General features: G+C 43.5%; 1 protein-coding gene across 3 annotated transcripts in view; it reads right to left on the reverse strand.

Moving 5' to 3' along the window:
- The window catches only part of DIP2C (disco interacting protein 2 homolog C), a 324,943-nt gene extending 299,804 nt beyond the window's left edge, over positions 1 to 25,139 (reverse strand). For all 3 annotated transcript variants that reach the window (XM_037385751.1, XM_037385750.1, XM_037385753.1), the window contains exon 1: positions 24,747 to 25,139. In XM_037385751.1, the coding sequence (XP_037241648.1) occupies positions 24,747 to 24,831 (85 nt within the window). In that variant the 5' untranslated portion in view covers positions 24,832 to 25,139. The remainder of the gene's footprint in view (positions 1 to 24,746) is intronic.
- Positions 25,140 to 27,989: the final 2,850 nt, after the last annotated feature.

A 27,989-nucleotide genomic window follows, 5' to 3' on the forward strand; every position in this document is an offset into this window, starting at 1 on the left:
AATGAGATCCACTAAACAAATATCGCTGTTGTTAAAGGTGCTACTGCTTCAAAAGATATTTTGCGATGTCGCATTTTTGTACACCTGGAATAAATTTTTGCAAGTTCATGCAAACAGATGTGGCATAAGGATGTTCACAGGTGTGGTGGCATGATACCACTGAAATGCATGAGAGGCAACCTCACCCATCTAGGGCTAAGAACATTAAAAGAAAATTCAGCTATATACTTATGGGTTGCTTAGTCTGTCACTCAACCAAAATCAAAAAACAAATGGAATTCTTGGCAGAACATGATTAACTATTAACTTTATTTATCATTTTACAAAGCAAACTGTAATAGTTCATAACAACAAATATCCAGAATATCTGAAACCACACATTAATAATAATAAAACCCCGAAACTGCAGATCACAGAATTAGATTCCATTAGGCACATTGTTGCGGTAAGTGGAACCCAATTAGAAGACGCAAAAGAGCCAAAAAGTCTTCTATGCAGAGATCCAACACAAACAAATGGAGCTAGATTAATACAGCAAATTCATATAAATCTGGGATAAGAATGGAAACCAGGCATGTTTTTCCATTGTTATTTTTTTCCTTTTGCTAAGACTGAAAATATTTTGTTTGCAAAAACAGAGAAGATTTATGAATCTAAACACAAACAAGTAAGTAACAACACTGAACGATTCCGTGCTGTTACCCGCGCTCCCCGAAACAAACACACTGGCATATACCCTGACAATCACTGTCCTTCAGTGGACAGAGCCCAACCTGTGTTTAACGGACAGAAATTATTTTAAATAAGAAAAAGCATCGATATACGGGGTAACTTTTAAATATGCTTAAATAGTGTCCTTCTTATGGCTTAATGTAAGCTTATAATGGAGTATTTTTTTGAATCATGTCACAGTCAAGGGACCGAAGAAATGATGTGTGGTAATATGAACACCCTCTTTCACAGGAGATCTCCTGACCTATCTTGCCTTTGTTACCTCCTTTATTTGGTCTTACTGAAAATAGAGCAAAAATCAAAATGCTAGCCCCAGATAGTTTCAGATATTACAAATTCTCTTTGCTACCAACAGCTGGGCTCCAGTTATTCTGAGTGGCAGTCAACCTCACTTCTTTTAATTTAAAGATGGGACACAAACCAAAACAGGAGAACGTATCAGTGTTATGATGCAAGAGAAATATTTTCAATATCCACAGATGTAAACATTATTACTTTTTAGACTGAAAGATTATGATAAATAATTTCTCAAATCTGAATGCTGCACCTTCTTATGACAGTCATTACTGTCATTTACTGGTAACTCTCTTCATCATTATTTCATTTAAAACAGTAGGAAATTAAGACTTCACACTTTCTTGATGGCAACCCTACACGGTTAGGCACATATCTGAGAGAATCCCTTCCCTCTGAGCATAATTGCACCCTCTTAGAAAAAAGTATAGAAGCAGTCTAATATCCAGCTGGTGAAGGGTCTAGAGAGCAAGTCTTACAAGAAGCAACTCAGGGAACTGGGGGGATTTAGTCTGGAGAAGAGGAGGCTGAGGGGAGACCTCATCACTCTCTAAAACTACTTGAAAGGAGGTTGCAGTGAGGTGGGGGTCGGTCTCCCAAGTAACAAGCGACCGGACAAGAGTAAACAGCCTCAAGTTGTACCCGGGGAGGTTTAGACTGGATATTAGGAAAATTTTCTTCACCAAATGGGTTATCAAGCATTGCAACAGGCTGCCCAGGGAAGTGGTTGAGTCACCCTCCCCGGAGATATTTGAAAGACAGTGTAGGTGCAGTGCTTAGGGACATGGTTTAGTGGTGGACTTGGCAGTGCTGTGTTAATGGTTGGACTCAATGATCTTAAAGTTCTTTTCCAACCCAAACAATTCTATGATTCTATGACAGTTTCAAACTACCTACAAGCATGTGGCTGGCTCTTCATTTTTACTATAAGCTATCCTTGTTTTTAATAATACATTCTAAACCCTAATCAAATTGAAAAATACATCAATAACATGCAACAATATGGACTGAAGGGTCATCTTGTGTGTATTTTCAGAGATGTGACAAGGGGGCAGAAGGAAATGGGTGATAAAAAACAAGAGGAGGCGACAGCATTTTTTAATCAATGTTCTTCCATACCCACCTATTTCCCGCCATATTCCCAAACCTTTGGAAACGCTCACACTAAATACAAGCATAAAATTGCAGTTTCCAAAAAAAGTACCCACTGAAGTCACAAACAGCTTGATTCCAGCTTGCTTTTGTTTCTACAGTTTGCATTGCTTAAAACTGATGTGATTTGGTTAAAATGGCATATCTGCTTACCGTACTAAAACAGGCATTCTGGGTTAAAACTGGAAAGTTTTAACACTGTGATGCAATCTAAAGCAGTATTTCTGAAACTGCATGGTGGATCCAGTAATGACATCAGCTCATGGAAAAAAAAAAGGGGGGGGGGGAATATATTTGACCAATATACAGGATGTCAAAACTTAGAATAAGTATTTATTAGCATCTCTGATTAAAAGCAAATGCTTTCAGTTCAGAAACTATTTTTCTGTCAGTTCTATTTTCTTCTTCCTGCTTCTCACTAACAACCTCTCCTCATAAGGAAGCCAAGTAGCCACCTTCATGCCAAGTCACCAACTACAGGCTCATAAATTCTGAATCGACACCACACAGTGCTCAGCCCAGACTGCAGTAATCCTTTGTGTGATGTTCCCTCTTATTGCTTTCAACAAAAGGTGTGCATGCCAATACTCGAAATCTCCATGTCTCAAGGCAAGGCTATTTCATCCCTCTTATCCTTCTGTTAAATAGATAATTTCTAGGAAATGTAAGTTCTCTGCTGTTCTCTACTTACCCCCTTAAGGAAGAAGCAAGGCAAATACGATGGCAAAAGCCCCACACAGGGCTGCCACGGCACAGTATTCAGGCTGGCTTGCAATCTTCCACTGACTTTCTTTTCTTTGGGAAGAGCTTCAGTTTTGAGGTTGTTTTCATGTTATCTTCTTAAAAACAAAGGTTTTCATTCACAGTTGAGAAACCCAGGAAATACAACCGGGCCAGGGCACAGGGTCAAGCACAGACCCACACTTCTTTTTAGTAGTTAGTGTTCTCACTGACACAGTTTTGGCCCATGACAGCCAGCACTGTCCCAGATAACGCCCAGCCACAGTTCAGGGAATATCACAGACTGTTCACAGTAGGCAGTTTGGATATGACCATACGCTGCAAAAAGATTTAGACAGTTACATGGGAGCCAGGCTGAGCCACTCGGTCACAGGACCAGGTTCCTCTCCCTGCAAGATTTTCTATGCTGGCATTGTCGATCAGGGCTTAGGCTTTCAGGTGTTACTTTTACAACACACACACCCCCCAAAATAATATTCTGTGTAGGAAAGACAACAGATTGATTGAACTCTTATGTTACATATCAAATCTTAACTATGAGAAATTGTGCAGCAAGTGGTCTACGGAATTATTTAATCAAGTATATATTGCACTTACAAAGCTCATACAAACCTGAACTCTGGAACAGAAACCAAATGCTGTTTGGGTAAACTGTTGCCTGATTTTCAGATCCTAATCTTTCACAGCTGAATGATGTGGATATCTCATTTAAAAGACGACAAGCGGGCGCTCTGAGACTCTACCTAAACTAGCTGCCTCTGGAGGTCTGACCTATCATCCTTCATCCTCTTCAGTATGCTCCAAACTCCCTACATTTTTTTTATTAACTGAAGAAATTCTAAAAGCTTCAAGAACACTAAATGGTTTTGAGCCATGATAAAAGCTTGTGATAAACTACCATGATTAAGTCTGAAAAATCGAACTTTTTTTTTTTCAGTACTATACCCAGCATGAAAACTAACACCCATAAGTATATTTAAACTAGAGATGGGCTTTAAAATCCATGAAGAACAGAGTGTGAGAGTCAAATAAGTCTCTTGGAACACCAACCTAAACATTTCCAATCCTGCTGCATCTTTTGGGGTAAAGTTAACTGCAGAGACATGCTCTCATTCTTGCTGGGATTCAGCTGCCACCATTTCCCTCTGAATGCAGCCACAAAAGCCAGGGTATATGTGGCAGAAGTGAACGTGTGCCACCAGGTCCTTCAATCCACAGTTCAGTACATTAATCATGATATTAGTGAATGTACAGAACTAAGCAGTGGCACAGCTGGGTACCACAACACATCTGGTACCTGCCTCAAGCTTCACCCACAAGCAAAGGGACAGTGCAGACTCCAGGGGCAATGCCACCCTAAGGGATTCCCACCTCAACAACAGAACGTGTCTGAAGGTAAATTAAGTCTTGGTGCTGAAGAACAGATGCTTGTTGTTTCATTGCTAGAATGTTCCAAATTTGTATTTTTCCTGTTGTCCACTGGACACTACTACTGTTTCTCCTTCGCTGCCTGTGCCAGATATAAAAAAGGGCAAGAGAGAATAAGAACCATGTGTTTCCAGGACTACAGTTCCTGCCTATTAAAAGAACATTTTTTAAAAATTACAGCTACATCCAGAATACTATTTATCCAGCCTTAAAAGTGGAAGCATCTAGTCCAGTAAAAGACAAAATTTAAAGGGCCTTCAGGCTTACTCCTTCTTTAAGACTTCTCTTGCAGCGTACAGTATTACAGTATTATAATCAAATATTGTTTAGATTATTAAAAAAAAGTGAATAAAACTATTCCAGATGTGAAAGTCTTTGAGGCTGAAGAACTCCACATCACATCAATACTGGAAATATCATGGGGCAGAAGCAGGTTTTGCAGTCACTACAGTACTACTGGAACTAAAAATGCTGGACCAGCTTAGTCTCCCAAAATGGCTGACATGCCTCATATAGTCTTGGGTCTTCCTCGTACTGAATCCCTTACATCACCAGTTGAACTCTTTCAGGATTTTCCAGGTATCCTTTCTTTTTACATGCCCTTGTGGAAGAATTCTTCTTCTAGCTCCAGGTCTGTAATCCATCCCAAAACAGCAGAGTCCTTAACCATCCATGCCCTAAGTATATGCCCACTTTTAACCATGTGTCGCAGTTCTTCAACATGACTTAAGCCCGTAATAAAAACAGTATGTCCCACACAACTATGTTTGGACCTACACACTTCCATAAACAAATAAAATAATCCATAGTTGCACAACTTCACAACACTATTCCCATATAAATTTCTTCTATGTGAATGTCATACTGCAATTTCCAATCCAGTCAGTTTTTCACAGGACAGTCCACAATAAAATGCCCCACAGCCTTTTACAATACACTGTAAAGAAAGATGTAAGTACTTGCTCTTGGCTTTAAGCGGTAGCACAGTGCTCCCACAGCAGCAATTCCATTTCTTAAAAGTATAATAGAGTCCAACTTCAATATAATAAGTTATATCAGCCTCAAGTTTGTCAATAATACATAACTTCACCACCAAAACTAATACTTTTTTTAAGAAGCCATAAACAGTACTGGTTTCCTAAACATAAGAGCCTTTTCTAAGACCTGAGGATGAATCACTGCTGGAGAACTTCAAGTTGGAAACAAACCACAGTTTTTTCCCCCAGCACAGGAAAGGATGTTCATCTAACAAGAACTGTAGTTCATCCACAGGATATTAGACCCAAGGTATGAATTAGTGGCATAACCTTTTCATGTGTGTGTGGTGTGATCTGCAGACATACTAATTTCTTCTGACCTGAAAGAAAAACTCAAACAAAACAGCTATCAACTTACAAATCCCTGAAATATCACAGGAAAAAAAAAAATAAAAAAAGAGAGAAAAGATAAATTTAAAAATCCCTGCTCATGCCTTGAGCTACTGATACGTCATTATTTATATGCTGGAGCAATATGCTGGAGCACTTACTGACGCGTTGGCTGGAGACATAAATTGAAGGGCACATGTTCATCCAGAGACATTTCAGAAGAACTAGTCCTGGACATTGGCAAATTAAGCTGCTGTCGGTGCAGCCACTGCTTCACAATGTGAAACCACTGAAGCTTTGCTGCCTATTCTGCCTATGCAAACACTGCTTCTGTCGCTGACAGGGACATTTGAGCGCCTACGTTCAGCCACCACCCCAAGGACAGAGGAAGGGCTCCTGCTCAGAAGCTGCATTCACCTCTCCTATGGTTCAATTCTGCCTAACGCTGCTGAGAAGTCTTTGAGCCAGCTTTGGATTTCAAAGCTCTTTTGCTTCCATCCAAAGACTTTCTGTACGTCTGTGTCCCCGTCTGCCAAATTGATCTTTCCTCTCTCATTATTTTCGCAACCAATTATAAGGGTCTGAATTTGCTCCAGTTTTAAATCTGGTTCAGTGGGAGCCAAAGTATTTTGTAACAAAATGCTCCTACAGAGATCACCAGATACAGCAAGTGGAAAGGCGCAATGTGTTAAAATAAGCCTCAAGATATATACAATAGGGTTTTACTTTATTCACTCTGTATCTCGAGGTACCAAGGGTTATTATGGTTAACTGTTCTGAGCCAAAAGACATTGCTGTAAATTCAGCAACAGCAGCGTGTAATTCATTTCATGTGACCGAGTATAAATATACACATCACAAAACTAACTGGAATAAAGATATTTCTTAAGTCAGTTTAACAACAAAACCATCGGTGACTCATTAGAAAGGGTGTGAGTCAGTATAAAACCCAAAACACTACTGTGAAGTGATAAATAAAATAGGATTAAAATTATCTTCTTGTACCAGACAGTTGAGACTGAGCATCAAGAAACCCCACATACCCTGGTGTGATTTAGAAGGCCTCCCAGTGACAGTGATCTGTCCCTTGCCCTTCCTGACCTCAGCAGTTACTTAAGGAACTGGGAGTGTGGTGGGGAAGGGGCTTGCACATTTGAGCCACAAAGCTGAGGAAAAATCCATGACTCAGAAGGGGGTAACTTGTACATGCCTATGCCTAAGGGAGTTGCTGCTTCCCATAACATTCCCTGAAGTGGGAAGATTTGTTCATCTGGGGAGTCAGTGCGTGAGGTTTTTCCTTCCCCATCTTCTCTGCACATATATTCTTTTACATCTTTAAATATGCCTGCACACACACACAGCGCATGTAAAAATAATGACATCTGTGTACAGATTTTTACAATTTCAGAAACTACTTCCTTAAATATCACTGAAAATAAATCATTGCCTCAAGAGACGTTTCCACAGCTAAATTCTTAGGTTCTCTAATGTGTCACATTTAACCTTTAACAGAATACACAGTCCTTGTCTAAGTAAGTTTTTATGCCTAAATTTTAGTTATTCCATCACGGTGACAGAGTAACTCACCTTCCTCACCCCATAGCAGTGGGTACAAACAAGAATTTTGTACTGGACTTTGCAAACCATTTCTTTTACTGCACGATCAAAAGCTTCTTTCATTACTCAGACCTTACAAAACACTGTTAACAGAGGACTAAACCACCATAAACGCAGGATGTTGCAAGAGGACCAAGCACCTTGCAGCCCCTTTGTTTTCATACAGCTTAATGAAGAAAAACAAACTCAGTGCGAAACAATGATCCCTCAGACCAAGTTCAGTAGATCCCAGGTACACTGAGGAAAACACCATGATGGATGGTAAAAGGAAGGTGAATATAAAAATGCAAAACAAGTCATAACCGTATTCTGTGATCCTGAACGGAATCTTTTCTTTCATGCCCTGATCATAGTAATACGCTATCAAATTCCTAAAACTTACACAATTTATGCTGCCTTTACCATAAAATGTCAAAGGATGGAGATACCTATCACTTGGTCTCTCCCATTCTTTCTTTGACCTTTTGAAAATCCAGAAAATGAAAGAAAAAATATCTTCTCACTCATCCCTCAACTGCCCCTTTCCCATAGGGAAAGTCCAGGGCTTGAGTATAGTCTTCGGGAAAGCTACCTGCTTGGATCTATCTCTTCCATATGCCTGAGCTGCAAACTCAGCCCTGGAAAACAGAAGATAGGCATTTTTGTCTTTGGCTGGCGACGACAGTAATTGACCTATGAACCACTCTTGTTAAGGCAGTACTAGAAGAAAAGTAACAGCTCCAGCCTCACTCTTTCTTCCTTGTTTCCTCCCTCTTCCTGCCTTGCAGCAGAAGCTAAAGAGAAACACACTCAGAAGATGGGTTCCAGAAAATGGGTGCCTAGATCTCCTTGCATTTAGGAAGAAAGGCAATTGCTGTAAGCCCTCATTCGCTCACTGTCACTCAAAGGCACCAGGTTTACTGAATGCAAGGACCTGCCTTGGGCTCTGAAGATGACTGCACTCCTCCGGCTGCAGACAGAAAGCCCCTCTCCGTGACACATGGCTCCTGACAACGCACTGCACGCATATGGAATGTATTCTTCACCAAAACATTTATTATATTATATTCCTCTGCTGACGTGCACCATCTCATGGAAATAAAAGTAGATTTTCTCCTTGTTATCTGCTTAGTCTGATTTTTAAAGCAGGTTCTCAAATATCACAAGACTTCACACTTTCCTCTCCTGCCCGTCTCAGAACTGGGGCTACTACCGTAGCCTGCAGTGCAGGGTTTTGACTTACTTTCATCAACCTGATTTCAGGTCTTGAAATCCAGTACTGCCACACTGACACCTGCAATCACTGTCTTTACCCTGAAGGCAACCAAAGACACTTCTTGAGACAGAACATGGGTGATACAATTCTGTTTCAGAGGCTGTGGCACAGAAGCAAGCTAAGTTTGAGGACCTCCAGCCTCATACTGTAGAAATGCAGAATGTCATCACCCAAAATCTTTTAAATCTATGAATTCAATAAAGCATGGAGAAAGCAAACAAAATGAGAACCAGATATAGGAAGTTCTGTTGTTCTTCATCTAACAACCTGACAATGTTAAATATATAGTGGAGCGTCATTTAAAAAAAAATGTTTTTAAGACCCCTAACTTTTCACACAGTAATCCCACAGAAAGATTGCTGATCCTTTAATTAACACTGAGTCTCCTTTTTAGGCAAGCAATGAAGATGCAAAGATTTGGAAAAAAACAAGATTTGTTTTTTCTGTGCAGGAATCAGATATGCTCGCTCTGTTTGTGACAATTTGGTTTAAGTTAAACTGGCAGTATCAATGGGACTGAAGCACATGCTTAAAATGCTTTGCTGAATTGGGACCATACTCTACATAACTTTCTCTTGCAAAAGCTATGTCCAGCTGCTCACTGAATAGTCAGGAGACGATGTGGATATGAAGATCTTGCATATTTAAAACCTGTGTTCATACCCCAAAAAATACAGTCCAGCTTCCCTTTTTATAGACAGGAAAAGCAAGCCTGGCGGCTGGGAAAGAATTAACAGCGTGAGGCCAAACTTTCAGGAGGGGACCACAGCCACCAAAGCAAGATCTTACTGTGGGTGGTTCTACAACACCAAGTTATCTGGTGACTGCTTTCCAGCTCAGTCAGGAGGATTCATTATTGCATTACTGACATAAAACTCTGAAAAAAATATGTGATATTTAAATGCATTATTACAGCTGCATGCAACTCTCAAAACAGTTTTCAATAAAAGATCTCATCAACATTCTAGATATTGTCATCTCTAAAATTGGCATTAGTAAGTAATCAAACTGATTTTCAAAGCCTTTCAGTTCTGTTCATTTCCCTGCTCCTGACAGAACCAAAGAAATTACTTTTTCACAGATATAAACAGGCATATACTTCTAGTGTACAGAAAAAAACCCTAGGAATTATTTAATTGGCAGTCATATACCTGAGCAATGATCATAATGACAGTATTAAAATCATCACAAGCAACCTTACCCACACTTGAATTCTAGATCATTTACATAAGATGTAAATTTTTCGCCATTATGAAGTTTTGCATATAAAAAACAGTAACATTATTTTAAGTGAAACTGTTTCAAAATGAAGTATCTGTTCAGTTCATTATGCTTCACCTCCCATGTTGCGTATTTTTCTTGCCTATCACTAATGTGCACATGACATAATTACAACCGAAATTTAAAAATGCAGTGTTACAGAAGGTGTCAGCTAGGGAGCCACTGATGTAGCAGGTATGAACATACTGCAGGAGAAGCTCAGCACGTCATTCCAAGAACCACATACACTGTGAAATCCAGGAGAAATGTACTGGGACACACAGAATTATTTATCAGTGAAAGGGTGGAAATTTAAGGGTTTATGACAGAACGGTTGAGGCTGGAAGGAGTCTCTAGAGGACATCTTGTCCAACCCCCCCTCTCAAGCAGGGCCACCTAGAACAAGTTGCCCAGAACCATGTCTGGAAAGCTTCTGAGTATCTCCAAGGATAAAGAGTCCACAACCTCCACGGGCAACCTGTCCTAGTACCTCACAGTAAGAAAAAATTTCCTAGTTATCAAAAACATTTTATTCAGCAGCAAAACTGGATTAACATGTTTCTATACACACATCCCTCCCCAATGCATTCATCTTTGCCTCCACCCATGCTGCTGAGATTGCTGTTCTCAGTAGAATGCAGTTATTTACGAAGCTGCACTATAGAGCAGATTGCTGAATTGACACAACTTCTAAAAGCTGCAAAAGGAAATTTCCTTGGGGTGGGGAGAACAACCCACAAGACCTTCTTCCTCTTCTTGTTTTCTTGTTTCTTTTGGTTTTGCTTTTTTCTTTGTAAACCCAAGCATCACTGAAATCATGACCCACCTGCAAAGAGCAGCGCGGCAGCAGCAACCCCGGGTAGGACTTTCAACAGGCAGCTTCACCCCACATCATGCAGCACCCTCAGCATTGCTGTTGCAAGTTGAGCTCCCCAGGGGAGTATTTTGTGGGTACTCAAATTAACACCAAAGTCTAAACTGAGCATAACACTTGCACTGAGCAGGGAAGAGGCGCAGGATATAGCAATCACACACTCCCCAACTCTTCCCCTGAATACAGGCTGTGCTTGAAAATACATGCAAGTAACAAGACTCGGGAACGGAGCTAGGAAGTTAATACAAGCCAAGAAGATGGTTCTTAATTTGTTTCTTCTTTTCCATATACAAGTGCAAAAGGAGACACACTTGATTATTTCAGGGATGTTTTATAGCTGTACTGCATGCTGAGCATTGTGCTAAATGACAGTGCCGGGGAGGGGCAGGGTGGGAGCAGGAATCTTTATATAGAACAGAGAGCAGTAATCCAGCCACTGGCAGTCACATGAATACAACCCTGCTGAACACAAAGAGTATCTTGCTCTGGTATTAGGCTATTGGGCAGATAAGGCTTCACTTTGGATTTAAAAGACTAAAACTGACAAACGATCTTGTTTTTCTTCACCCTGCTCACCATGGCACAGGGCAGGGAGAATCTCAGCATTTCCCACTCCCTATGTAACAGGTGTACTCATACATATGCAAAGATGGTTTGAAGATACGGTCTCTAATCCATGATATATGCCTGAACAATTTAAATGAATTTTATGTCTTCATCATGTAGACAGTATTGTCGGCTCTTGCAAGTAGTTCCTTTATAATTTCGGGCTCTCTAAGTTGTATAGTTTTGTTCAGTGTGGGTTTCATGTGAATTAAAAAAAAAAAAAAAAAAAACAAACAAAAAAACACAAACCACACTGGGGGTATTATTAAGAGAAATGCATTTTTAGATGGAAAATAAATGTCATGACTTATCTGCAGACCAGACTGCAAGACTTTTAAAATGCACGTTTCTCCATAAATGCCTCACACTGCATGGAGAAAAGCCTAATCTAGCTCTAAGCAAACATAACAAAGTAGAAGTAGACAGCAAAAACCAAAAAAGCAAACATCAAGCATGATTAGCAGAACACATATACTTCACCTAGTATCTCTACAGTCTTTGAGCTTCGGTAGTTAACAAGTTTGTTACTCCAAGACAAAAACCTGTTTTAAATCAGCTTAAGAATAAAAGATTTCAGTTTTCAGCATGTTGGTCCTGACATATCTCATGGGCACTCTCTCATGTGAAAAAAAGCAGCTATTGCAAAAGGAGCTATCACATGAATTATCTACTTCATGATCCTGCACACAAGTCTGCTGTTTAATAGGACTGGTGGAAAGACAGACGACCAAGGAATGGGAAATACATGGGGCAGGACAGAGGACTAACCCTGACCAGCCATACAAGGTTCAGATGCTAATGGTGAGAGTCCTCAAAGGTCAGTTTATGAGGGGAAAAGAGAGGTGAGAAGAAGGAAAAACTGAAAACAAAAGGAACATATGCTGGCTTTCTCTGTCTGTCACATATGAAGAGGTAAATAACGACCTTTCACGAAGGACCAGAAATGCTACAGAGCTTTTGTGACAACTGGTTGCATCCTGCAAACTGGTAACAACTTCTCTAAATATGGACTGGTTTTCCAGTCCTGAGTAGGGTCCCTATCTTTCCACCAGGAGTACATCCTGGCCTGTTGTTCCATATATGTAAATGCTCTGTCTGAAATGCAAAATGTTCTCCTAGTACCAGCAATGACTGGACACAAAGAGAGGAGAAGAAAAAGTATCTGTTTCTTCCTACCATACTCCCCGGCACAGATCCTTAAGTACCACAGATTGTTTCTGACTATTCACAGACATAGCTTTAAGTGGAAGTACACCCAGTAGTGCAGTCCTGATGCCAACATAGTTTTTGCCATTTATTTTTAGGTGACCTGGACTTGATTCTGAGTGAAAAAATAAATACAAGAATATATTTTGGCAAACCTTAGACTCCCACCTTCTTTAAGCCCCTGGAAATGAAGCTTCAGCTTTTAAACTGAGAGCATTCCCATGCTTCTAGTTTGGGGAGACTTCAATCACCCCTTTGACCGCCATTCCTATTGTAATTTTATTGTAATTCCTATTGTGCACTCAAAGGAGCCCAGCTCCAGGAGGCACGGCTACTTTATCGTCCTTGCTGGGCTCAGGGGTGGAATGCAGAAACCAGTGAGGGGGGTGACCCAGTCCATGACAACAGTCATGCAGTATGTTCAAAAGGAGCCTGGAGTAAAACAGATGCCACGGTATTTCAGAAGGATATGGTTACTTAGATGCTCTCCCTCTTAACCCTAACATACCCATGTGAGCAATTTTTGATGAAGAAGCATACATCACATGTTTTATCATTACTTAAATAAGACATTTAGACAGCATCTATCAGCTGCCATTTTCAAACTATTACTTTTCACAAGGCCTCTACCAGCAAAACAACCTTGTATCTAGGGAGAAGTCAGGGAAGACTTCTCTGGGCAGCTGAGTTAGACCAGATTTATGACAGAAGTAAAAAGACTGTGTAAAATTCAGATCACTAAGCTGTTCATGCTGAAAAAAACCAACTCTTCTTTAGAGTTGGCTTCTTTCTTCTTAATTCCAGCCTACCATAGTCCTAGACACTCAATTTGCTTCAGTCCTAAAAAAGTACAGAAGAACAAGCTAGCAGATGAGGACTGGAGTTATTTCTAGTATATCCTGAAGCAGAATGTCTCATAAAGGAAGTTAAATCTGAAACTACATTTATTATTTACCAGAATTAACCAATTACAGTCACCAACAGGCAAAGTGCATCTGAAGCAACATACATATGCAATTTGACATTTTGAATGATGTGCAACAGACCCAACACTGCAGGTAGTATTTTCCTACCAAAATACACAGAAAAGCATTGTGCAGGTCAGCCAAAGTCAGACCACCATCTAGGAATGACAAACAGCATTATACAATACCGGGACCTCAGACTGAAATTCTTCAAGCTTCAGAGATGCTGTGGTCTTTGCATGATCTTCGGGACAGAAGAAAGCCCAGCCCATTTCTTGAATGGTACAAAAAGCTGGTGCATGAACCAGCCTAGATTCCTCCCAGGAGGACAGAGAAACTGGCACTGATGAGAAAAGAGCCCAGGCTTCACATACTTGTTCTAAAAGTATACTATGGAGGGAAAACTGTTACAGACTAGGTTACCAGCAGTTACCAAATGTCTCTAAAAGGTCCAGCAGTCAAAGATGACATTTAACACCACTGTGCCTATTTCTGCTTCAAGGCATCCCACACACAGCTTCTTCACTCTTCCACAAGGTGACCCTCATCATCTCGCTCGGCCACACAGCATCCATTGTGGAACAAAAAACAGATAGGAGGCTGACCTTCAAAGCTGAAGAAGAAATATCAGACTCGCCAGGAGCCCTCATCATCCTCAGAATTACCATCAGCAGGTGATATCAGCCAAGGCATCATTGTGCTCAAGAAGAAAAACGATGTCTGGGCTAAGCCAAAAGGAAATACATTACTTCTCCCACTGCAGACAAAGGAATATGTTCTCTCCATGTTGAACTGTGCTCCAGAAGTAGTTGCCTCTGGAGGTCAAAGTTACCAGCTTTGTGAAACTCCCAGTAAACAAAACAGTTTTCACAGACCTTCCAATGGCAGCACAAAAGCACAAAGACATTTTCACTGCTCCTATACCTTTCACCTCTCACCAAGACATCGAAGTTACCGTGACTGGTCAGTGAGGCATAGGCAAAGATACCAGAGCAAAGAGCAGCTATCCTGATGAAATCCTCCAGTGACATCTGAGTTTGCCTTCAAAGTAGGAAGGGGCTTCTCATTAGCTGCAACTTAGCATGCTGGAAAAGCATGGATTCAAGGTGCGTTAAAATAAAATACAGAATTACAAATAATTATAAAAAATTCAAGAAAAACTGAAGGGGAATGAAAGAAACAATATTCATAAATCTATTAACTGAAAATATATACCCCGACATATATCTACTTTAAGAAAGCTAAAAGGAAATATACAACTAAAGCAGGAAAATAATACACTGTCTTACTGCGACTCATTCCATTGTTAAGTACGGACCTCACCTCCCTGAAGTATTGGGGTACAGGATGAAGGAAGGATTAATCTTCAGAGGAAGCAAGTTCTTTCTCACTCTTTATCCAAATGATTAAAAAGGACAATACCTTCACGTAAAATCCAACGATCAAGCTACATCTAAGAAATTGTAATGGAGCTTTTAAAAATGTTACTGTTCTGCCACTTCGTGCTTATACAGAAGTCCCCTGAGCTACAGGTCAGTATTTAAGCAAGTATTATCAAAGCAACTGCATTTGATATCCTCTCAAACTGTAGTGTATGCACATCCTTACAGTGTTCAACATTGATTTAAAACAAATTACTACTGCAAGTAAATGTCAAGCCATTGTAAAATACCAAAAACATACTAAAACTGAAATTTTCAACTGTTGCAGTGTTTTTCGAAGTTACCAGGAAAATATATATATCATAATATTGAACTAAAACATTTATAAAATGCCACTACAAAAGCACTTAATCATACTTAAAGCGGTATATTTCTGATCAAGGATGGATTCAGTGGTTTAGATATCTACATATACAAACTTCTTACATTCAGTATTTCTTAGAAAGGACCCTTCTATCAAGTCTAGTAGAGGGTAATTTTTTTTAGAAAGCTGTTGAGTCTTCTTCCCTATGCAAGTGTTTTAGTGTTTATCTAGCCTTATCAATATTTTCTGTCTTACCTCCAATCTGAATTTGTCTAATTTCCATTCCCAGAAGTTGGATCTTCTCATGGTTTGTAACACTAACATTGCACTAACTTAGCGCTATGAGAAGCAAAGCATTCCTCCTGCCCCAACACAAGGTTTGTCAAATAATCAAAATTAACTTCCTATCTTTCTCCTGGTTAACAATGTTTATTAGGACTGATTTAATCCCCAATATCCATGACTCTACTCTTGGTCACTCTTCAAGACCTCTTTTAAACTGTTTCGTCAAATCCTCCTCAGTCTACGGTATGGATATTTGTACAATTAAAGTCTGAGTTTGTAAGAGACACAGATAAAATGTTATGACCGGAATATGTCAAATGCTTTAGCAGAATAAAACTCATAAACATAAATGCAATACTTTTGTTTCATCATCATAAAAAAAAAAATCATTAAATTTAATTCCTGCTAATCCACTGTTGCTGCTCAACACAGTAAACCAACTTTCTCCATTACAACATAAAGCTGATTAAAAGTAGAGCCAACTAAAAATATTGTCAATCTGTTATTTTCCCTCTAAGAAGTAAAACTCACTCCACAATCCAACAGTATTTTTTCGTTTTTTCCTTAAAAAAAGTTAAATCCTCACTTCACAACACATAGAAAAACTTATGCCATCTTCTAAACAATGTATTATTTTTTTTTTTTAGACTTAAAAACATGCCAAATGAAACTGGGCTGTTCCAGCGAATTCAGCAGAGGGGTTTGCCGTTGTCATCATTCAGGAAAGAATAGGGAGGTTTCTGCATTTTACTGTTTTGCTAGATAACTGTTGTTTGTTCATCCTCAGGCATCTGTCAAAGAAGTCTAGCATTTCAAATGCAATTTCCATTTTAAGATTCCTTACCAAAGTTGAACTGTTTGCATGTCACCGCAATGCCATCATTTTATTTGTTCAGGCATTCATCAAAAATATTATCCCATTATTTGAATAACATTTATTTCAACAAGGATAAGAGAGGCATGGCATGCAAAATCCTAGGTTTTGCTCATCCTCCTTGCAATTATAACAATGAAAAATATGAGTTAATATAACGAAGGGTATACCCTCCAAAAAAAAAAAAAAGTGAATTTTCATTATTTGTTATGAACTTTAGGCATCTAGCTGTATGAGACTGTAGTTATAGAGTATATGGATGCTAGAAGGAAACTTTCCGTACAGTTTCAGAAGCATTCCGTAACAAGAGACTAGAATCCCAAAGACCAATTCGGCCAGTTTTCTCATTAAATGGTAATAGATGCAATTGCCTTGTAATCATTCTGCTAATACCATGTAACTCTATCTGGAGAGGCCACACAGAGGGGATAATACAGGCCTGCTTTCTGCAAAGAGTTTGTTGCTAGGGCCTTTATTTTGCCAGGCTGTTTATGGACATCCACACACTAGGAAAAAAGAGCACCAGCAAACTTGGTTTAGGTGCCTAAGCCAACCAAAAGTCTCTAAACTTATGCTAGTCTAGGCAGACTCAACCACCAGTCTACCAGCATTACTTACATTTCAGTATTTCTCCCAGATTTCATTAAGAAACCTTTTCCTGGCTTCTGAACAGCACCTACCAGACCAGACTTACAAGATCTTTTTTTGATATTTTAATCTTACATATAGATCAAGCCAAGAGTTGAATGAAGAAACTGCAGATGTCATGGTTAGTGTGGTGGTACAGTTTCTGGATGCAGAGAGAAATGGGAACACACACAGGTCCTAACATCCATTCTTACTTCCATATAGCAGACAACATCTGAAGAATCCCTTCTTCCCCTCAACTGCCACCATTCTGCAGACCCAGCTGCACACATAAAAGCAAACACCACCTCAAGCATCCTAAAAGATGGCCTATCCATGGTCCAGTTCACTCTGGAAATCAAACGGCCCCTCTCAAAGTCATCGGAAACACCTTCCCTTCCAAGTTATCAAGATACTTTACAAGAATTCTTTCTGTCTCTAGTCACTCAACCATTTAACACCATACTCTTTTTAAGAGGTCATCAAGACCAGACATCATACACTTTTCAATGTTAACTTCTGCTGTAAAATAACATGACAACTATCCACACCCCAGCACTTCATGCTGCTCTAAGCACTGCAGGTTATGTGTCACGTAGACTATGCCCATCAAACTGCCAAGAATGAGCAACCGCATCAGCTCCCAGAAAAGGGACTACAAGAAGCACCATGGATGTCTTTGTCCATCCTGCAAGAGCCATGCGCTGGCTGCCCTGGTAGGACTCCATAAGGCTTCAGGGCAAAAGCCTCCTCTTCTGCGGCCAGAGGCTCCAGCCAAAGCCACAATTTTCCCAGCATCTATCTCCAGCAGAACTGCTTTGAGTATTTCTATTCCTGTATGTGCTTTTTTATTGCAGAAGAGCATGATGTCCCCCGGATGTTTTATACATGTTTCAAAGTTATACTTAATCCTAGTGTTAAATAATACTGGCTAGCAATTAGAAGCCCTAGCTAATATTACTTGGGGGGGGGGGGGGGGGGGGGGCGGAGGAAATTGATTGATTTACACAGGCCTCAAATGAGCAATTCTCTGATGCATTCTACCCAGCTGAGTTAAATGAAACCAGTTCCAGTTCTTTAGTGTATGTTTACCCTAGTAATACAAGAAAAGACCAGAAATAACCCTACAGAGCAATCATGTTTTGGAAATAGCCCCCCCCACCACCACCACCACAGTCAAGAAGAGAATCAGGGGCCGTTAACAATCTGGAAAGGCTCTGAACAAGTCAGGGAGAGACTGCTGCACCCAGACCCTGCGGCTGGGGCTACTGGCAGCAAGGAGGTTCTCAAGAAGAAAGGGGCAAAAAAAAAAAGGAGGCGAGGGAGGAGAGCAGGCAGAATGGGATTGTCAGGATTTTGGCAAAAATGAAGCTCACCCACCAGGAAAGTAGGGGAATATACATACATAATTTTACACAGATTAAGAGTGTGTGTCAAATCTGTGATGTGCTGTGGTGAATTCTTACACTGCAGTGAGTCATCTTGTCTGACAGTTGCCGGGGAATTAAAGCAGTTATTTTTAAAAAATTATATGTCCTGCTTGACGCGTTATACAAATAGCCTCTTAAAAAATTAAAATGCAGTCAATGCATTTTTAAGCATAGAAGAGCTATGGTACATTTAGGATTCTCTGTACCACACCACAAACATCCATTCTGAGCTATGAAAACCTAAAGGAGCCTATTGATGTCCCTTCAGAGAAACATTGATCTTTCTGCTGCTCCCAATCCAAACCCTGCATCAAAAATTAGTTTATTACATCTGCCTTTTATACAGCATGGAAGTATTTTTCCCTGAGAAAAATTAAACACAAAGGGAAGAGGTGTGCTAAATCTGTATTTCTTCGATACCAAAGGATATTTAGTTTGCTAGAATAAAGACTATTCAAATCAAAATGACAGCACTCCCCTTATAATGGAGTAACGAAGGCAGGTCAATACCCTTCTAGAGAAAAGCCGCACGTTGACTCGCAGCCATAGGTGTACATCGCGCTGCTGGCTTCTGCTCCATGCAAAGTGCAGCCGAATCACCCAGACGTACCCTGAAGCTGCAAAAGGCAGCTCCTTACAGTGCATGTTCTCGTTATAAATACGTTGCTTACTGCCTGTTTTGCCTATAAAACTGACACCCCGTCGGCAATTTTCACACATCCTTGGGAAAAGTTTTTCCACGTATGTCTGTTGTGTAATACAGCAAAGATCATCTGAACGATCTATTAAGTGTAACCCTTGGGCATCAATGCTGCTCAACATCAGCTGGCAATAAAGGTATATTTACAGTATGCCTTCAGGACAGCAGGAGCATCCTGGAGATTTGCATACTCTATTTCACAAGGCATTACAATGTACTTCAAGTGAATGAGTGACAGAGAATGCTTTCAACACACCACCACCCATTAAAAGTCTTTAAGTCCAAATAGCACAGCAAAGTGAAGTAGGCAGATAATAATAAAATAAATAAAAAAACCCCAGAACAACAAAACCTTCAAATTCCAGTGCTTTAAAATGCAAATGGTTAGCAACTCATGAATGAATTTAACCTGTTTTTAAAATAAGTACTGTCCCTCTCCCACTTGAGCACCAATCCAGAGACAAAACAGCTGATGAGAGGAGCTCATCTTACAAAGAAAGAAAAGTTGCTGCTGCCAGCACTCTCAATTTCATCATAATTCCCGTGGTATTTGGGAAATTTTCTTGAAGTCTTAGATCTTGTACGCAATTTACATGTAAATTTCAGCTTCATGTATTTTGAGTAAATTAGTCCTCTCATTGCCAGAAAAAGAACTTAAAACTTGAGCCAACTGCACCCTAACAGCTCAAAAAAACAAGAAGCAAATGTGACTACATAATTTCTTAGTCTATTTCTCACCTAAACTCAGAAAGTCTTAACACTTTGTCATTGCACAGGTAATATCCACTTGCTAAGCAGAGCACTATCTCTCAAGGAGTGAATTAAAAGGATGATTTTGTGTCCCAAATCACAGAGGTGTGCTAGTTACTGAAATTTTCACACCTTAAAACCTCTCCACAAGTGAAGAGTCAGCTGGCAAATGTTACGGAGAAATAGTAACTAGCGGAGCTAACTCCCATTCTCTGGCCCCAACCCAGTAACTCCATGCAGACAACAGAAGACAGAACTTATACCCAATAAAATAATAAACCTGGCTAGACAATGACCCAATCAACGCAAATACTATTACGGAATATAATCGAGCCACTCAATACAACAAAAGCTGAGGACAAAATTAATTAGCTGAGTGGACGTCCAGTGCCTTTGGGAATAAGTAACCACTCATTAATGATCTGCTGATACTTTTTTTTAAAGTGCTCTTTGGAGAAAAGTCCAGACTTCCGAAAAAAAAACCCAAAACCTGTTATGCCTCATATGTTTAAAATGGAAGAGGACTGGAAGTACAGTATGGAATATAAGGAGAATAGTTTCTCAACAGGACAGTTTTCACATTTTCCATGTGGCCTCTGTGGATCTTTAAGTGTTTCTGCTATGTTATCTGACTCTTGCATAAAACACTGGAAGAACTATACAAAGAGCATCTTTTCCCAAATAATTTTGGTTCAGGAAGTAATTGGAAGGCCAATATAACCCTGTATACCCTTAAATTGAGGGGAAAATGAGAAAAGTATTTAGGGGGCTTTTTTTTTTTTTTTTAATTCTTAAGTGCTTTTAAGAATGAAGGGGTTAGAATTAGATTTTTTTTTCATAAGACAGCACATTTCAGGACTCCTGGTTTTATTAAATCCGTTCGTCAGTTAACAACCCCCAAGCTATTCTAAAAAACAAGATGATTCATCTATTTCCACCCAGTACAATTTTATACATCGTTAGAAAACTAAAGCCTCGTAAAATTCTAAGCAGCCCTAAAGAACAACTACTGCAGAGTGACACGTTGATTGCATCAGCCTAGAAGGGTTATAGTTTTGAACAATGCAAGCTTTAGTATGCTCAATGGAAACTTACTAGAGCGTCAAAGAACACACATGTAACATACCAGCATCACGCACGTTCACTCAAACACAGCAAAACAAATGTCTTCAGAAGATTTGGTGGGATAGGGAGATAGGGATGATTTCACAACTTCTAATATTCATAAAATTTAAACTGCTGCTTGCACGCCTGTGTTCTGAGAAACACAGAAGCAATTTCCCCCTCCCAAAATTAAGTCAAAACACTGTCAAGAAGTGTGCTATTGATGCCTTAAGCTAAACATAACATGCCAACACATCAACGTGAAAGTCACTCTCAGCACTCATCAGAGCACTAGGCTACCTCCGCCACTCACTCCTTGCGTGAGGCTGGCTCCCAGCACGCAAGCACGGAGGACGCTGGTAAACATTTCTGATTCTGACTGATCTTCACCTTCTAAATCATCATAATGAAACTAACGAAATCTAAAATGGTTTTTCTCATTTGCATCCATAGTACCTTTTAAATAGCTTTGCCTAAAACAAAAAAGCCTATTCAGACCACAACAAAGGGGAGGTAGAAGGCATGTGGCTTGCCCACAATAACCAAGGGGTTAGGATTGCCACAGAGGCAATCTTAGCAGAAAACCAAGTAAACACCTTCCTGATGAACTGCTCCTCCCTCTCAACCAACAAGCAGCGCAGAACTGCCTAAACACTCCCTCCCCCCAAAAAAAAAATAAGCACTTTGCTCTATCGTCTAAAAAGCACAAGCTACCTGTCCGGCAGCCACTTCCTGAGGTTCTCCTGCCAGCATCCCTGCCGTGAGTGAGGCTATGCCTAGCGCACAGCTGAACAAGGAACTCTGAATTTGGCTATAAGGTGGGGGGGAAATGCCACGGCCAAATGTAAATGTATGCTGACTTACCAGTGAAGACTGTAATTACAACATCTGCACAGTGCCCGCTGTGCTAGTGACACAGTAACTAGCGGTCTGATCACGCAGACACCAGTTATTTTATGTTCAGTTTCGAGATGCTTCGCGTGGGCAGGACCCACGCTCTTACACAAGACACTTCCAAGAGCTAGGAAGGAGACGGCTTTAGGTCACAGCCAAGAAATGATCATGCTGGTGGCTCCTCTCTTTGCCACAAAGCAGCAGCTTCTTTCAGAAGCTGTTCCTAAAGCTGCACTGTCTGTAACAGGTTTTGGCACCAGAGAACTGGGTTGCTTGGGTACCAGCCATAGCTGTAAGACCCACAGCATTCAGCGGCACCAGAACTGAAAATCTCATGCTCACAAACCAGATAAACCGACCCAGGCATCCAGCATTTGAAAAACATTTTCCCAGCAAGTCTGGCTCAGGGGAGCACTTTACAAAGGGATAGAATCTGCAGCAGTCACTCAGTTCCCAATGTTATCAATGATACCCAAACACATGTTTAAGCATGCAGTTGCCAGTCTACTGCCTTCAACAGTTTCCTGCTTCACGAAGGCAGCAGAGACACCCTGACACACCACAAGCATAACACATGGTAAAACCTCAGTCTTCTGAACTTTTATGTACATGCCTAACTGTACCTCAGTGAATGCACTCAGCTGAAGCCAATGGACTGGCGTAAGTTAAGCACATACGCAAGGTGCTGCATGTTCAGGGTGTAAAGACGCACAGCTGCCTTGAAACCCATTTAGCCCAGAGTCAGCATGGCCACAGTATGCCCAGTCTTCTATGGCGCAACAAAACTCTACAACTTACTGATCCCGCTATTTGCAGGGATTAGTTTTGAGAACAGGCCAGGAGTTGCAACATGGGTGCCTAAAGGTAGGAGCTTTAAGCGGTGAATTATTTCATTTTCTTAGGCACTGCGCACTGTCATGTGCTTGACTAAGAGCACATCAAGAGCAGCTTGGAGGAAGACACTGAAACCAGGATGCTGACCCTTCCTCCACTGCTTCCCAATTCCAACTGATCTTCATTCAGGCTGCCACAGTCAGAAAACACGAGCCATCCCATCTGCTGGGTGTAACGTCAGTGGCACAGAAGGAAAGATATTGTCAGTGGGCTAAATTCATTCCAGCTCTAGCTGCAGGGAAGTTACAGCAGTGCAGATACAGATGTCCAATTGCAAACCACATCCCGCTTCCTCAGAGCCTTCTTGGATGATGCTTACAGCAACAGAAACTACACCGTAAAACTGTATCACAACTTCAGTGCACTGAATTAGCGTATTTCTTATGGAAGGTCTATGCCACTTTGATTTTGGTCTGCTGCAAGCATTTACTAACAGCTGGTTTAAATAGTATCTCGTTGGTGTGTAGACAACGATGCAAGACAGACCAAGAAGCATTTTCTGCATAAAGCAAGACCGTTATGTATACCGTGATATAAACAGTCCTTCCTCCCACCCTCACTACCACAGAGAAGCGCCAATCGACTGGCAGTGCATCACAGAAAAGCAGTATTGCATTTAACTCCTCTTATTTCAGGTTTTCAGGGCACCCTTAGGGAGGGGGAGGCACAGAAATGAGAGCCACAAGCCATCCGACCAGCTCCTTCTCCTCTTCACCCTCAAAGCGTTAAAAGGAAAATACAATGTCAACATCAGCTCCTCCCTGCTGATGAAACCGACTGGAGCGCATTTTACTTTCTGGCTCGGAGCCCTTACAAACCGTTACAAAAAGACAGAAAGACAGACAGACAGCTCAATGTATCGACCATTTCCAATCACTAATTTGGGACACGCTGGGTCATTTGCCCCTCTGTTAAGTGCTGTAGCCTCTTGGTGGTGACCGTACCCTGATATTTGGGGGGGTTTATTTCCAGAAAGGGGAAGCTAACAGCAGATTTGCATTTCAGGCAAGAGCTAACCCTAGCATCGGTATATATAAATATTCCCCAGTCTCTTCCGCTGGGAGGAACAGATTACATCTGATACACTAAAATTGTCTCCAAGACTGATGGACGCTCAATCCCCATCAGCGAGGGATCCTGACAGGCACTAATCGCCGCCTGCCTCTCGTTCCTTAACCGGAGCTGACACACATGGAAACGGGGAGCTGGAGCCAGGCTGTGGGGAGGGCGGGCTGGAGCTCCTGCTCATCCTCCCAGCCACGGCAACAGCAGCATGGGGGCTGCAGGAGAGCCCTCCCAGCCCCGGCACCGGCCGAGCATCTAAACCCACCACGCCAAGAAAACCACCGCAAGCTTTCAGTTAGACATGGAAACAAATAAATAAATAAAAGCCCGCAATTGGGGGCGCGGGGAAGGGGGCGCGGGGATGTTTCCTCTAGGCGACCTAACTTGTATTGTCCAAAACGACCTTATCGCGGGGTGCTCCGCTGCAGCCCACACACACGGCGTGGACCCGGCGGCGAGTCTCCCGGTACGGTCAAGGAGGGGCGTCTGCACGCAGGTACCGGCGGTTCCCCGCCGCGCCGCGTTCCCCCGGCAGGGCAGGAGCCCCTCCGGGCCAGCCCTACGGATTTTTCCACCTCCCGCACGGCAGCGTGCGAGGCTGGGGCGGCCGCGGAGCCCCCATCCCGCCCCCGCCGGCGCCGCGGCGGAGCGGAGCGCGCAGCGGCAACGCACCGGCAGAACAAAACCCCCGCGCCGGTACCCTCCGCCGGGGAGGCGGCGCGGGGGCCGCGGGCAGGGCAGCCCGCCGGGGCCGGGCGAGCAGCGCGGCAGGGCCGCAGGGCGGAGGGGTGCGAGGGGAGGGGGCCGGGGGCTGCCGCTCCGCTGCCGCGCGCCCGCCGCCGCCCGCGCGAGGGCCGGGCCCGCCCCGCCGCCCCTTTACCTTCGGAGAGCTCCAGCTCCAGCTCGGCCAGCCGGGCCCGCACCTCCAGGGGCAGGGACACGCTCTCCAGGCTGCGGTCCGCCATGCTCGCGCGGCGGGGACGGGCTCTCCCCTCCTCTGGCTGCCCCGCTCTCCCCCTTTGTCCGCGGCGGAGCGGGGCGAGGGAAGGCGGCGGGGCCGCGGCGGGTGGCTGGGTCCTCCCCGCGGTCTCAGCCGGGCATGCAGGGCGGGGGGGGGCGGGCGGTCCGCGCGGGGGACGGGACGCGGGGGGAGGGAATGCGGAGGTTTCTCCTCTCCTCTCCTCCCCTCTCCTCCTCCTCCTCCTCCTTCGCCGCCTCCTTCAGCGGGGCCCCGCCATGGCCGCTCCCGCCGCCCGCCCGCGATCGCTCCGCATCGGCGCCGCGCCCGGCCCGGCCCGCCCCCCACCCCCCGGCACCGCGGCGGCGGCTTGCGCCTCGCCTCGCCTTGCCGCGCCCCGGCCCGGCCCGCTCCTCCCGCCCGGCTCGGGCTGGCGGCGGCGCCTGGCGCTGCGGTGCCGCTGCCGCGACTGCTGCCGGCCAGGCACAGCGCCGCTGTCACATCCACGTGACCGCGCCGCGCCGCGCCCCCGCCGCCGGCCCCTAGGGGGCGCCCCAGCGCCGGCCGCGCTCCGCGGGGCGCTCCGCGGCCGCGCACCGGGGCCGCCCCACCGCGCGCTCCCGGCGCCGCGGCGGCCTCCGCCGGCCTCCCCGCACCGCCGGCCCGGGGCCGCCCGCTCCCAGCGCTCCGCCGGCGTGCGGCGGCTTGGGGCCGAGGCGGCGGAGCGCTGCCGTTCCCCTGCCGGCTCCCGGCCGGCCGCTCTTCGGGTGCCCGTGTTCCCGAGGGAGCGGGGCGGGGGGCGCGCCCCCGGGGCGGGCAGCGGCCCGGCACCGACCGGCGAGCGGCTCCGCACCCCCTCCCGAAGTGGTGTCAGCGACACCGCTCCAACGGGAGAAGGGCCCGCTTTGAAAACATTCGGTAAAAGCCCTTTCCAGATCAACAAACGAATTTCTCAGGGAACACCTGCCCTCCCCGCTTGTTCTCCCTGTCCATGTTCTCTCCCTTTGTTTTCCCCTTTGGGTCGGGTTTGGGTGAGTTTTTCTTCACGTCCCTCATCCCTCACAAGACGGAAGGACGAGACACCACAGCACCTGTCGGCTCAAAATCCCCTGGGAGCCCCCATGGTAGAGCGGGTCCTGGTGGGACACAGCGCCAGCAGCAGAAAGGCGTGATCCTCCCCAGGCCGGCCGCGGCCCACCGCCGCACGCCTCAGTCGGTGCAAGAAAAGCGGGGACGCAGGAATTTCTTCAAAAGGTAACTCTTAGGCCGTGACTATACCACAAAATATAATTTTTTGATACATTGTGGAATGAAAACAAATGATGTCATATTACCAGCTGTGCGTCAACGCTGGAGCAGTTCCTGCAGCGTGTGCAGGGCTGGTGGTTTTTCCTGGTTTCGCTGGTTACTAGCCCCAGACCCAGGAGAGCTGTTTACACCCAGATCGTGGCCAATGCCAGCATCGCTTCAGCCAGACCAGTGGCAGAACTGGTTGGGATACTTTGGTGAGCTTGCCTGCCGTAAAAAAAGCTTGAGCAAAGTCCCTTGGTTTTATTGTGCTACTATTTTTTTTTTATTGTCATGTATGTGGATTTCTAGCAACCGTTCCTGGGCCACCCTTTCATGCACTGCAAGATGAGAGCCACGTGTCTCGCTTCTCTCTAGAGGGCCATCCCTCGTAGCAGCACGGTGACACGCCGTCTAGGACTGTGCAAACACCTCTCCCCAGCTCTGTGCTACGAAAGATTGTTTTACCTTTTGTTGAGCACTGCATGTTTCAAATACAGACATTAAAAAAAATTATCCAAGTCTTTCTTGTTCATTACATCAAGACCTAAACAATGAAAAGCAATTAAATCCAAATATGCTTCAGGGTTCCTACCTGAGAATCAGAGCTTTGTTTGTTTGTTGTGATGTGTGGGATGAAATAGGCTGAAACTATCAGCCTTCTGCAGGAGTGGCTTGTTCAGGAATGATGGAGGCAGCCAGAAGGGAGGCAAGGGAAGGCTTTGCGGTGATCCAGCTTCCTTTGCTTACATGTATCTCTGAGTTGCACCTTCAGTCCCCCAGTCCTGATAGGAGCTGATTATTGTACTCGTTATCTATCATTACAGAATCTGTACTGGTGGTGTTCACCCTGCTTTCCAACCTTTTCCTTTTGTGAAGTTGCATAAAGGAACCTAAAGGGAAATATTTGAACATTCACATCATTGCACCTGAAATTTTCTTGGCGCTTCCACAACAAGCCCCGCGTTTCAAGCGTCAGGTCCTTCTCAAGGAAGAGCAGTCACTTGGGGTTGGAACTCATCTGGCAGAAATGGAAATGGCTGAATTCAGCAAACTCTCTGCCAGGGCAATGTGCTGGGTGGTGGCTCCAGTGGAGGGCGTTTGGGGGGGCTGTGGGGGCCCCCTGGGCAGTCAGGGCCATCCCACCACCTGGGGCTGGGTGCAGACAGGAGCAAGAACTGTGGCAACCTTGACCTGGGGCTCTGGATGGAGCCGGCATGGGGATGCACGCGGGGCCATGGCAGCCTCCCTTGGAAAGCCCATTGGTTCCCCTAGGGTGATCTCAAAAGGAGAGATTTCTTACTTAGTCAAAGCATCAGGGCCTAAGCTCCAGGAATGAAACCTCAAGCTTATAAATTTGCACAATGATTTTGATGAAACACTGAAATTCCAGCGAAAAAGAAGCAAGTCAGGAGATTTGACTTAGCTGGTCTGAATTCATGGATCCTTTCAGATTTATAGGTAAGAGGCTGCATCCTAATTATTGAGGGGTAGGAACGTGACTCCAAGAAAAGCAAGATATTATTTGTATTTTAGATGGAGTGACTAATTAGCATGGTCAGGATCTGTAGAACACCTTTCTATCAAGACATGCTTTTTGATAGGCGTGGTGATAGTTGCATGGTGTATGGTGTCATCTGCTTTCAAGAAGAAGAAATGATCAGTGATGCCTTTCCAACCCTGGCCCTGGTCAACACAGCTTACAAGTGACTGTACGCAAATGCTTTTGTTAAAATTATTTGTGTTATTTGTGTGCAATGATCCATTTGAACACGTGTATCTTCATGAAAAAAAAAAAAAAAAGTGTACTTTTACTGAACAATATTTACTGTAGTGGTCAAATCCTATTGGAGACTATGCTCCATACAGGTCACCTTA

This window comes from Falco rusticolus, chromosome 4 (assembly GCF_015220075.1).
Source record: "Falco rusticolus isolate bFalRus1 chromosome 4, bFalRus1.pri, whole genome shotgun sequence".
NCBI lineage: Eukaryota > Metazoa > Chordata > Aves > Falconiformes > Falconidae > Falco > Falco rusticolus.